Here is a 12,695-nt window from a genome sequence, read left to right as displayed (position 1 = left end):
CAAAAATTTCAGCCAAATCCGAGCTAGTCCACTGAACTGCAATTTTTCCTTTATTTTCAAATATATTTAATTCAGGTAGGACAAGACAACCAAGTGGATCAATGAAGCAAAAGAATCTTAACTATAAAAATACGTTTCGAATTATGTAAATTTTTGCATATAGGATTTAAAGTAGGACAAATTTCTGATCAATTATTTATTATAACGTCGAGAGAGGAAAAAATGCTTACTGCTTAAGAATTTATTACGATAAGTTATGTCATCTTATCATCGCAACATGATAAGCCATAAGGAATAAATTAGTCATAAGACAAGCGATAAGTTACTTATTGACGAAATGTTTCGTAATTAATTTGAACCAAATTGTCAAAAACCGTGGACAAAAAGTACAAAATGGTAAAAAAACGTATTTTTGATAAAGTCGGCTGTATTTTTCATGAAAAATGGCAAATGTTTTTTTTTGCATTTGCACCAAAATTCAAATCAATTAATTTTTCAGCTGTTCAAGAAAACGTTCTTCATTCAAAGTTCAGTCATCCCGATTTCTGAGTGAAGACTTTTATTCACATTCAGTCATTTTCTTTCAAAGTCATTTCATTTCACTTCATCCGACTTCATTTCTTTCTTCGCCCTATGTATTAAGCATAGGGTGAAAAATGAAATGAGTGAGAAATCCTCTCAATCAGTCATTCATCTGAAATGACATGACTGAATCTTTCACTCATTTTCATTCAAATCACAGGAAATTCATTTTCATTCACTATCATTCTCTATCATATTCAGTCACATGAATGAAAGTGAACAGGTATGGTTTAAAACGTGACAAATGTTACGTAATATTTTTTTAAGAAATGTAAATCATACAAGAACAATTTTGCTAAAATATGTATGTTTGCATATTTGCTTGCAAATATATTTAGTTAAGATAATAAACTAATCCAGTATGTAGGTTGAGCAGATAGTTACTATATTAATTAAAAAGTATTTACCAATTATGACAAATTTTACGTATAGGATTTAAAGTTTGACAGATTTCTGAAAATTGTCACTCGCTGGAAAAAACTTACTAAAAACTAATTTTTAGCAAGGTTAAAGTTATGTAGGATCGTATTTTTCATGAAACTGCATTTTATATAGGAATTGAAACTTCATTTCGATTTTTTTTGCGTTTTTGCCGAAATTTCTACTCAATTCACAAGATTAAAAATGTGACTGAATGTGAATGTGAATGTCTAATTTTTTTAAATCATACAACAAGAATAATTTTGTAAACATATGTTTGCATAATTATTTGCAAATGTATTTGATTAGCATAATAAATTAATCAAATGGCTACTGGCCGTTTGCATCTTCATTAAAATATAATTACCAAATAATGAAAAATTTTAAATATAAGATTTGAAGAGGGACAAATTTTTGAAAATTATTTATTTATTGTATATAATCCTTAGATAAAAAATGGCTTATCCCACCTTATCTTCCCTCCCGGCATGATAAGCCATAAGTTACTAATGTACTAAATATTTCCTACCTCCATACGTCTATTTATTATAACCTTTACGGAGAAAAATGCGTATTGCTTAAGAATTTATTATAATAAGCCCTGCCACCTTATCATCAATATGATAAGCCGTAAGGCATAAACTAGTCATAAGATAAGCCATGAGTTATTTATTAGTGAAATATTTCGTACTTAATTTTAACAAAATTATCAAAAACCGAAAAAATGAGTAAACAATATAAAACATGGTAAAAAACGTATTTTTGGTAAAGCCTTGCATGGCCGAATTATGCATGAAAAATGGCTTTTTTTGCATTTTCATGAAATTTCAACTCAAATAAATTTATTTTTCAACCTCATACGTTTAAAACGTGTTTAATTTTACAGAATAATTTTTAATACGTAAATTAATTTGAATATGTTTGCATATTTATTTACTACTTGCAAATTTGTTAATTAACATAAAATTACCAAACTTGTAATAAAAGAAGAACGGGTAGGATCTGAATGTTTAACATAATTATACAATTATCAAACTTTTACATATGGGATTTAAAATGGGACAAGTTTCTGAAAATTATTTAGTGTAACCCTCACTCAATAATGAAAAATATGGCGTATTTATTCAGAAATTATACCGATGAGCTCGGCGAGAAATGTGAATCTAAAAAAAATTAGCATGCTATTCATTCCAAATATAGTTAGTTTATCATATCCGACGTCAAACTCACTTATTTGAAATTTTACATTTTTTCAGTTCATGAACCTAAAAAAATGCTCAGATATTACCTGCATCGTCAGAAAATTTTTAGAAATATTTAAACTTCTAAAAAAAGCTGAGATTGCAATTGAAATTAATAATTCTACTATCTGACATCTATCTAATTCGTTCAAATATCAAGAAAATAAATAATAACAATAAATAATTCAAATCCGGATTTAAATCCGGATTTAGGTCACAAGAAAAAAGGATAATTCGAAATCCGGATTTGAAAATTAGGAGCGGATTTGGATCACAAGAAAAACGGATAATCCGAAATCCGGATTTGAAAATTAGGAGCTGATTTGTCAGCCCTAGGCAGATGGTGAGGTAATTGCCGAATAACCGTGGGGACATTGCCCCTCTGTCCCCACTTACGCTTCCGCGGCCACTGTCTTTTGCCATTGACATTGACTTTGAATCGAAGCAAAATTGGAATGACTGTGACATTCCATTCGATTTGTGGATGAGTGAGTTGTTATTGAAGAATTTTTGAATGAGAACGAAGCACGTGCCATGTTTGTGAGTGAGTAAAGAAGAGTAGAAAACAAGTGGTGGAAAATTTCCAAGATTTCCAAGACTTGTTTTTCGAGACTGGATTTATGATTACTTTACAACTTATGACCTTTAACATTATTTTGTAGTTGGCAAAAATCGACAGGTCAGTGATGGAATGATGTTAATTTAAATATTTACATGCGAAAAGTCTCAATATCAAATGCCTTGCGAATTTAAGTAATTGCAGGTCGACATATTTTTTGTGGCTTATGTAACCCTTCTGTCTGTCTGTCTGTCAAAACGTGTTGGCTGGCCGATTTTGATCAAAAATGTGTCTGCAGAATGGAATAACCGAGGTCGAAAATGGGTTAAGTATCATAACCAAAAAAAATATTTTGTCGGGGTGCAAAATATTCGAAAAGTTCCTGAAATTTGGGGCATTTTTCGTATGAAAGTAAGAATATGTGGGCAAAATTATGTACGAATGGACCCGAGAAGTTATTTTTTTAGCCGTCATTAACTGGATGACCCATCACCAAAACGGTCAAAATAAACACATTTTTAATCATTCGCCTCTGGGAATTTATTTTAAAATTCTGGACTACAAATTTGTAGAGCAGGTCGTTTCCAATTTTTTAAAAATATACACTGCAGATTTTGACACTTTTTGAAGGAGGAGATCTCAAGCCCTCAGAAAAATTGGAACTCGTCGAAACTGACTCAAAAAACTCAACGCCATTCCATTAATCAACTCACTTGAATTTTAAAATAAGTTCCCAGAGGGGACAAAAAAAATTTTAAAATGTGTCAATTTTGGTGAGCCACCAATTCTAATTTTTGCAACTCGAATACCAGTTATTCACCTTCTTCACATCATCAACTCACAAACTTTACTATCTTCTCGTCGCGACGTGAAAATCATGCATTTATAAACTTTTGTCAATAATTTTTGGAATGTATCATTTTGAAATAAAAATTGTAAAAAGTTGAACAACTGCGTAGTAAATTTCCGACTTTTTCACCCAATTCCAATACCGCACCCCTCATTCATTTCAAAAATATGCATGCAAAATAAAGTCCAAATCATTCATCTTCATTTTTATGAATAAATATTGGCAGGAAATTATTCTGAGTAAATATTTCGCCATTTTTGAGTAAGAACTGAAAAACTTTGTAGTAAAATTTACATCTTTTCATCCACCCCATGCCCGCACCCATCATTCATTTAAAAAAATGCGTATATTTTCAAAAAATGTATGCAAAATGAAGTGCAATCATTCAAATCTTAATTTTCATACATGTGTAAATATTGGCAGGAAGTGATTTAATTTATTTAATTCGCTCTTAAATTTTGTTATAAACTTTATAAATGATAACATCTAAATAACATTTAACAACTTTAATATGTATGTATTTAACATTTATTTAAATAATATTGATTGAGAAATAAATAAGGAAGGAAGGAAGGAAACTGCTTAATAAATAAGTTGGTCTTAATTTACATACATAATTTCTTCCCTTTAAGAGGAATAGGAAATGGCCTCACAAATATTTAATCGTCATCGTCTTCCTCTCGTCACGAAATGAATGGACCATTGATATCAATTAATTAATTGTCGCTGTCTGTCGTTAATAAATGGTGGATAAGCGAGCAGACTATGTAAATAATGTCCTTGGTATTTAAGTAATTCGGAAAATAATTGGATTTTCACGTACAAAAAAAAAACACTAAATAATGGCAAAAAAGTACTCTAGTAATTAATAATTAGTAATTAATTAATTAACTTGTTAATAATGATTATGTAACTATTTGAAAAATACTCTAGTAATTAATGCTTAATTACTAGTAGTTAGCTTGTTAATAATGATTAACTATATGAAAAATACTCTAGTAATTAATGATAATTAATTAATTAGCTTTTTGATAACAATTAACTTACTAATAATGATTAATTAATTGGTGTCAATTACTGCATGTAATAATGATTAACGATATGAAAAATACTCTAGTAATTAATAATTAATCAATTACCTTTTTACAGACTGTAATAACAATTAACTTAATAATGATTAATTAATTAATTGGTGTGAATTACTGCATGACATAGTAGCACGTGGGGTTGTAGAGGAGAAATTCGTTAACCTGGAGGAGGGAGGGTGGTTGGGATGCGGTATTGTATTCGTCTTCTTCAAGATATCTGTGGTGGTTTTGGTGACGATTTTGTTTCTGGTGGCGTGCCCAGATTTGAGAAATTTTGTTGGCGTCTCTGACCCCAGTGGTGGCGGTGGAGGGGGACGTAGAGGCGGAGGAAGAGGCTTCAAAATGGCCAGAATCACCTTCCGAGGAGGATGTAGAAAGTCTGAAAAAGATAGAAAATGAGTGTAATTTATTGGTAAAATTTTGTAGAAAATTGGTTTTTTATAAGTAATTTTGACAATAGCAAAATTTTACAGAAATTAAGTTGGTAATTATTTTGAGAAATTTTGTAATTGTAAAATTTTGTTGAAAATGAGTTCGCAATTTTGTATGGAAATTTTGAAATGACAAAAGTTTGTTTAACATAATTTTGATTTTCTGGGGAAACTGTGATAATTGTAAAATTGTGTACAACATGAATAAGTAGATAATTTGTTTGGGAAATTTTGACAATGGGAACATTTTGTTGAAAATATTTGATATTTTTTGTGAAATTTTGAAATTTTAAAAATTTTGTAAATACCTATCGGAATCCTCGATTTTCTTATTATTCTTTCGATACGGAACAGGAATTGGTTGCGCCTTGCCCACATCACGTAGTAGACCGAACTTTCCCAAATCTGAGCTTTCTGATGGCGACGTGGATAAAATTGACGGTTTGGCGACGGGGTTGAGGGTCAAATCGACGTTTTCCTCTTCTTCGTCGTCACCTTGAGAAGAAGATTCGTCATCTTCCGACCGGAGGAGCGGTGAGACGGTGTCACTTCCGGTGGAAGAAGTGATCTGGACGGCGCAGGAGGAAATTCGGATGGAGGACGATTTTCGCATATCCAGCATTTCCTGAACGGTACGGTCCGACTGGAGGAAAAAGAGGAGGGCTGGATCCCGCAGAAATGTGGGGTTTTCCAATACTCTGTAATTTCAGAAAGGGGATATAATTAGTAAAAATTTTGAAGGGGGGAAATTGATCGAAATTTCAGAAGAAAATTTAACCCTAGTCGAAATTTCACGTAGAAAGTTAAAATTTGTGGTAATTTCAAGAGAAAAGAAGTCAAATTTTAAGGGAAAAGCTAAAATTAGCCGAAATTTCAGGAGAAAAGCTAAAACTAGTCGAAATTTCAGGTGGAAACTTAAAATTAGTAGAAATTTCAGCAGAAAAGTTAAAACTAGTCGAAATTTCAGAAGAAAATTAGTCAAATTTCGAGAGAAAAGTTAAAATGTGTCGAAATTTCAGGAGAAAGTAAGTCACATTTCGAAGGAAAAGTTAAAACTAGTCGAAATTTCAGTAGAAATTTGAAATTAGTCGAAATTTCAGTCTAAATAAAAATTTGAGTTGAAAATCTATTTAAAAATTTACATGGATTCAAATGAATTGCGAACGAACGAACACTTCCTAAAACTGGAACTCATTCATTTCATTCCCTTTTTAAAGCCAGGGTTTAATTAGGGTCGTAATTAATTGTGGGGCAGACTGGGGTCAGGCGACGTGAAAAAATTACAAGTCTTTTAATTAAGAAGGAAGCCAATTTTACGTTCCACACATTTAATCAATCCCGTCTTTGTGGGCAGAAAATAGATAATCTTATTCAGCGATAGGTTATCAGTCAGTCAGAAGAGATGCAATCTGTGCTTATCTATTTATGCAAATTAGTTATAAGCAGATTTTTGGGTACAGAAAAACACCAAGAACAACAAAACTGCAGACATGAGAAAATATTTGCGGAGATTTAATCAGAATTATTTTGCTAATTGAAATATTTAGCTACCCAACTTTATTTATTGGGAAAAATACCATCACGTGATAATTTTAGGGCTAAAACCCTGCCCACTCAACTATTTAGATAGATAAGCAAGTCGATAATTTGCGAATTTTTAGGTATGTACCTTTGCAAAAAGTGAGACAACCCGGTCAGCCTTTCTTGGATGAAGGACGCGTTGAAATTGGTGAACGGAATGAGCTTCTTTGAAGGCAGTTTGGGAACTTGTCTATAAAAAATGGGTAAAAATTTGGTTAAAATTGGGTAAAAATTACACAAAAAATATTAAAATTTGCTCAGAATTGGGTAAAAAAGAAGTAACTCTGTGACTCAACTTCGGTCAAAATTTTGTTCAAATTTGGGTAAAAATTATGAAATTACGACTCAAGTTTGGCCAACTTTTGCTCAAAATTTGGCTAAAAATTATATACAAAGACTTTGTAACAAAGTAAAACATGACTAAACTTTGCTCAAAATTTGGTAAAACAATTAAATACAAAGAAATTGAGCTAAAAATTATGCAAAAAAATATGGCAAAAATTTGGGTAAAAATTATGACTTAAATTTGATCAAAATTCTCACCTGTTTCGATTATTCTTGACCAGCTCGTCCCTCAACCAGCAAAATTCTGTGTATCTTCTCCTCACAGTGCAGAATTTGTGAGACAAAGTTGGAAAGTTGGACTGTAAATGAGAACAAGATTGCAAATTAGCACGAGTTTTGCAAAATTGCAAGTTCTTTGCTAAACTGTCTCATGCATCGTCTCAACTTACCTCCACACGGACCAGATACGTTGTGAAAGTTGAGGCAGCAAAGCGAGACTGCTTCGCAGTAATTGTGACTGGTTCTCCCATGTCCATGATGGCGAAATACTGCAAAATTTCGGTACAAATTAGCACACAAATTAGCAACTGGGTAAGAAATTCTTATTTTTTTGCAAATTTTGGTACCAAAATAGTCCAAATTTCGGTACAAATTGTCAAATGAATAAAACATCCCTTTTCCAAATTTTGATTGCAAAATATTTGCAAAGTTCTGTACAAATTAATTATTTGCAAAAATAATCTCCTTTTTTAACAAATTTTGATACCAAAATAGTGCAAATTTCGGAACAAATTAGCATACAAATTAATTTTGGGTTAAAAAATCGCATTTTTTCCAAATTTCGATATCAAAATACTGCAAATTTCGGTATGGGAATATAAAAATTCACAACTTACCCCACTCGAACCCCCCTCGAAATCGAGCCCCACAGGAAACTCGCATTCCGCCAAGTTGTACACCGTGACGCCGTAATCGTCCTCGTCATACTCGTCCCGTTGCGATGTTAGCGAAAGATCACTAAATTCGGAGGTCACCTCCTCCTCGTTATCCTGCTGGTAAAATCGGGGCAAAACTCCCATCTTTTTTCTAATTCCGAAGTAATTTAACTTTAATTAATTACAATTAGTTAACTGTTCTACAATCTTCTCAGCAGTTTAATTACAATTAGTTAAATGTTAATAACTATTAAGAAATCTTCTCGATAGTTTAAAATTATGTTAGTTAAATGTTTCCTTTTCGACGACCACTTATCAACTGTTCCCCACTTGTCGAAGAGACACGGTTTTTATATATTATTTTTTTCAAAAACAAAAACAACAACCAAGCCAAGCCTCCAACTGGATCAATAACTTTTTAATTAATAAACAACACTCTCAAAGACTCTTATTTATCCAAGAAATGAAATCACAATGTCACGAAAAAAAACAGTCTGGCTCTCAATTTCGTATTTTATTTAATCTGTTTTTAATTGTTATTGCAGCAGAGAAAAATTAATAACTTTTTGAGTCTGACACTTGTGCAATTATTAGTTTGCTGTGAAATATTTGTAGTGAGTCAAGTGGTTTGGTTTAATAAGAAAGAAATTGTATTAAGGAGTCTGTTAAATTAAATACTTCCTCAAAAACTTGTTATCTTTTTGGAGAGAGGAGAGAGAGAATCAGAGAACACTTGTATTGCGTTGAAAGGTTGGTAGGCTAATGAAGTGGAAAGAAACCTGGGGACACAGATTTATATTAAAGTCAGCAAACAGTTTTCTTAAGCAGTAAGTAAATGTGGTGACAGAGTTTAGTGATGAACTAAAGACACAGTTTTATTTAACTATTTAGTGTACGTATGTATAGTTAACTTTTAACTGTATAGTTAACTAAATAACATGTTTAACTAACTAAAAGTATTGACTATGTATTTCGTTAACTTTCCTTCCTTCGAGGCGATTCCTATTTCTTCCTAATAATAAATAACAAACCTTGATGCATCATCTTATCAATAAGAAAACGCGTTTAGTTTAATAGCGGAGACTTGTTTGGTTTGTTTGTTGTTGACGAGTGAAGAATGTTGATCGTCTTAGGATGAAAATTTGAAAGGGGGTAAATTTCCACGAGGACCAGGGGGACGAGAAAATATGGGGAGATGATGAGTAAATAAATAAATAAATAAATAAAATGTGTGTATTTATATTATATGTACACATTTATTTGTATTTACATATTTTATTAATGCATTTATTTATGGAGCGATGCGCTTATCAAGAGTTGACGACTTGGAGGAGACAACTTCCCGATTCTTTTTTTGGGTTAAGGAATTATTACTTTGCTTATGTTGCGATTGGATTTAATTTTGTGGAGGAGAAGAAGAACAAGTGCGGAGATTTAGGGCAGCTCAGCATGTGCACTGCTATTAATGACTAAAGTTCATTTAGTTGTGCCCTGATTTCCAGAATTTTGTATGCCTATTTTTATAAAGAATGAGTCAACTTTTGTCAGAGTTTTTTGTGAGCTTTGGAAATTTATGAATGAAGTGGCATATTTTTTGTTACATTTGATGTAAATTTGGGATTGACTTGATTTGCAAATTGTCGCAATTTCCTTAAATTTTGAGCAATTTTTAGTAGCTAATTTTATGTAAGGATGACATTTCCAGAATTTTGTACCTATTTTTGTGAAGAATGTTTGACTCAATTTATGAGAGAGTTGAATTTTGGAAAATGATGTGGTGGAATTTTTTTGTTAGATTTAGATTTGATATTAATCCCATATTAATTTAATAATTTTGATGATATGTTGAAATCTAATTAGGAAATTGTAGATAAATTGTGACAATTTTTATTTTATTTTATTACCTAATTTAATGCAGCATGCCTGAGATTATGTGGCAGACATTTCCATAATTCTATTTTTATAAAGAATGAATGACTCATCGTTTGTGAGTTTTTTTGGGGGAATTTAAGTAGGCCTGATATATTTTTTTAAGATGAATATATCCAGAATTATTGTCTCAATCTTCCCGATTTTTACCAAGTTTTTGTCACTAATTCTATGCAGAAATTACGGATCCGATATTTTTTAAAAGAATTATTTAGTAAATTTTTTTCAGTTAGATTTGGGGGCCGTTTATGATTTTTTTTTTGAATTTACGATTAATATATTTATTAAAGGTTCTGAATATGTCCAGGACTAATTTACTTACGAATTTTCGCAATTTTGACAAATTTAGACTGATTTGCTTTTTTCGCTAATTTTTAATGCAGCAAGGTAAAACTTATGTATCACACATATTCGCAAAAATTGTATATCCATTTTTTAAAACGAATCAGCCAACTTTTATGAATTTGGAAATAAGACTACGTATTTACTTTTGTGAAAAGTATTTTGCAAACATACCTGTTCACTTTCATTCATGTGACTAATTATGATAGTGAATGAAAATGAATTTCTTGTGATTTGAATGAAAATGAGTGAAAGATTCCGTGATTTCGATGAATGACTGTGAATGAAGGGATTTCTGACTCATTTCATTTTTCACCCTATGCTTAATACATGGGGTGAAGTAAGAAATGAAGTCAGATGACGTGAAATGAAATGGGTTTGGAAGAAAATGAGTGAGTTTGAATGAAAATCTACAGTCAGAAATTGGGATGACTGAACTTTGAATGAAAAAAGTTTCTTTGAACAGGTATGTTTGCAAAATGTCGAAAATTTCCCGACTTATGCCCTTTTGATCAACTCTTTTTAGAGCTATTTTTATATAACATGGCAGAATTTGCAAGTCAAGGTTGATAAGCAAGAGGGAAAAATCAGAAAAATGAGACTTTTACAAGAATGCATTCAATCCGTACTTTTACGTGATAAGCAAATAAATACGTATGCAAATTACGTGTGAATATTTTCAGAAATTTTTCCCCATTTTTAAAAAAAGAATCTGCCAACTTTTATTACTTTGTAAATAAGATAACGTAGTATTTACTTTTGCTAAAAGTATTTACCTTAAAGTGCAAACTGTCGCAATTTCCCCGGTTCAAAAACTTTAGACTTGTGTCCTTTTGACCAACTTTATTTTTAACGACTTTTATTTTATACACACTAATCAAAATTTGCATACGTGCATGTCAAGGTTGATAAGCTCTTATCAAAGAGAAAAATGAGACTTTTACATCCAGTCTTTTTACGCGATAAGTACTAAATACATTGTACGAAATAAAAATTTTTGATCCCGTTTGGCAAATATGATCTGAAATCTGAATTCCTTATCCATCTTTTCTTAATATTATCAGAAATTAGTCCCCATTTTTATACAAAATCTTACCATCTTTGCGAATTTATAAAATCTTTTTTTTTTACTTTTGTGAAAAGTATTTCACTTAAAAGTCCAAACTGTCTCAATTTCCCCAGTTCAAAAACTTGTGTCCTTTTGACCAACTTATTTTTCGCTAATTTTATGCAACTTGGTAGAAAATTGCATACGTGCATGTCAAGGTTGATAAGCTCTTATAGAGAAAAATGAGACTTGCATGCATGCATCCCGTCTTTTTACGTGATACATTGTATGAAATAAAACCCAATTTTTGATCCCGTCTGGCAAAGAAGAAGATGGAATGAAATCTTGAATTTTTTAAGCACATGACTCGTCCGTCGATAAATACGACGCTGCCACCAGGATTTCTTACTATCGCATCGCATGAGAGAGACGAGTTAATTGCACTTTGACTCTGAGAACCAGATTTTTCTCGATTTTTCCAGATTTAGTCGACTTATTTGCTTCGAGATTCCAGTTGTTGGGCAACTTCTGCTGGTGGCGATCGATGAACGAAAGGACGAACGGCAAGTGGTTGGGTGCAGAGATGTGATAATATTATTACGGAGGAAAATGATAATCCACATAGATCGGCAAAACTGAGGAGTCGATAAAATTCTGGTGGACAAATTTGTAGAGCAGAGGGAGTTTCCAATTTTTTGAAAATATACACTCCAGATTTTGACACTTTTTGAAGGAGATTTCAGGTTAAGAAACCTTCAGAAAAATTGGAACTTATCGAAACTGGCTTAAAAAACTTATCTCTATTCCATTAATCAACTTACTGACTACAAATTCGTCGTTCAGAATTTTAAAATAAATTCCCAGAGGCGAGAAATGATTGAAAATGTTGACACATTTTGAAGGAGGAGATCTCAAGTTTAAGAAACCTTCAGAAAAATTGGGACTTATCGAAACTGGCTCAAAAACTCAACGGCATTCTATTGATAAACTTATTAAAAATGGAACCTTTCTTCGTTAAAAATCGTTACCTTGATTTATCACGAAAATCGTTAAAATCAGCACATTTTTAATTATTTCTCCGCTCTGGGAATTTGTTTTAAAATTCTGGACGACAAATTTGTAGAGCAGGACGTTCCCAATATTTTGAAAATATACACTCCAGATTTTGACACTTTTTGAAGTAGGAGATCTGAAGTTTAAGAAACCTTCAGAAAAATTGGAACTGGTCGAAACTGGCTCAAAAAACTCGACGCCATTCCATCAATCAACTCACTGACGGCAAATTTGTCGTCCTAAATTTTGTCGTCCTAAATTTTGTCTAGTCATTTAGAATTTAAGCCTAGTTAATTTGTGGAAAACATAATTGGTCAACATATCCCGAGCATACCTGTTCACTTTCATTCA

General features: G+C 31.8%; 1 protein-coding gene across 1 annotated transcript; it reads right to left on the bottom strand.

Annotated features, from left to right (window-relative positions):
• Positions 1–4,062: 4,062 nt before the first annotated feature.
• Positions 4,063–8,792, bottom strand: LOC110862192. The gene is made up of 6 exons (XM_022111373.2): positions 7,934–8,792; positions 7,487–7,585; positions 7,296–7,396; positions 6,841–6,942; positions 5,480–5,869; positions 4,063–5,119 (listed from the first exon to the last, which is right to left on the bottom strand). Exons 1-6 carry the CDS (start codon positions 8,114–8,116, stop codon positions 4,852–4,854), a joined length of 1,143 nt encoding a protein of 380 aa, XP_021967065.1. The 5' UTR covers positions 8,117–8,792; the 3' UTR covers positions 4,063–4,851.
• Positions 8,793–12,695: the final 3,903 nt, after the last annotated feature.

Source organism: Folsomia candida, unplaced genomic scaffold (assembly GCF_002217175.1).
Source record: "Folsomia candida strain VU population unplaced genomic scaffold, ASM221717v1 Fcan01_Sc050, whole genome shotgun sequence".
Lineage (NCBI taxonomy): Eukaryota > Metazoa > Arthropoda > Collembola > Entomobryomorpha > Isotomidae > Folsomia > Folsomia candida.
The sequence above is the reverse complement of the archived record's forward strand: the minus strand, read 5'-3'. Positions and strand labels throughout refer to the sequence as shown.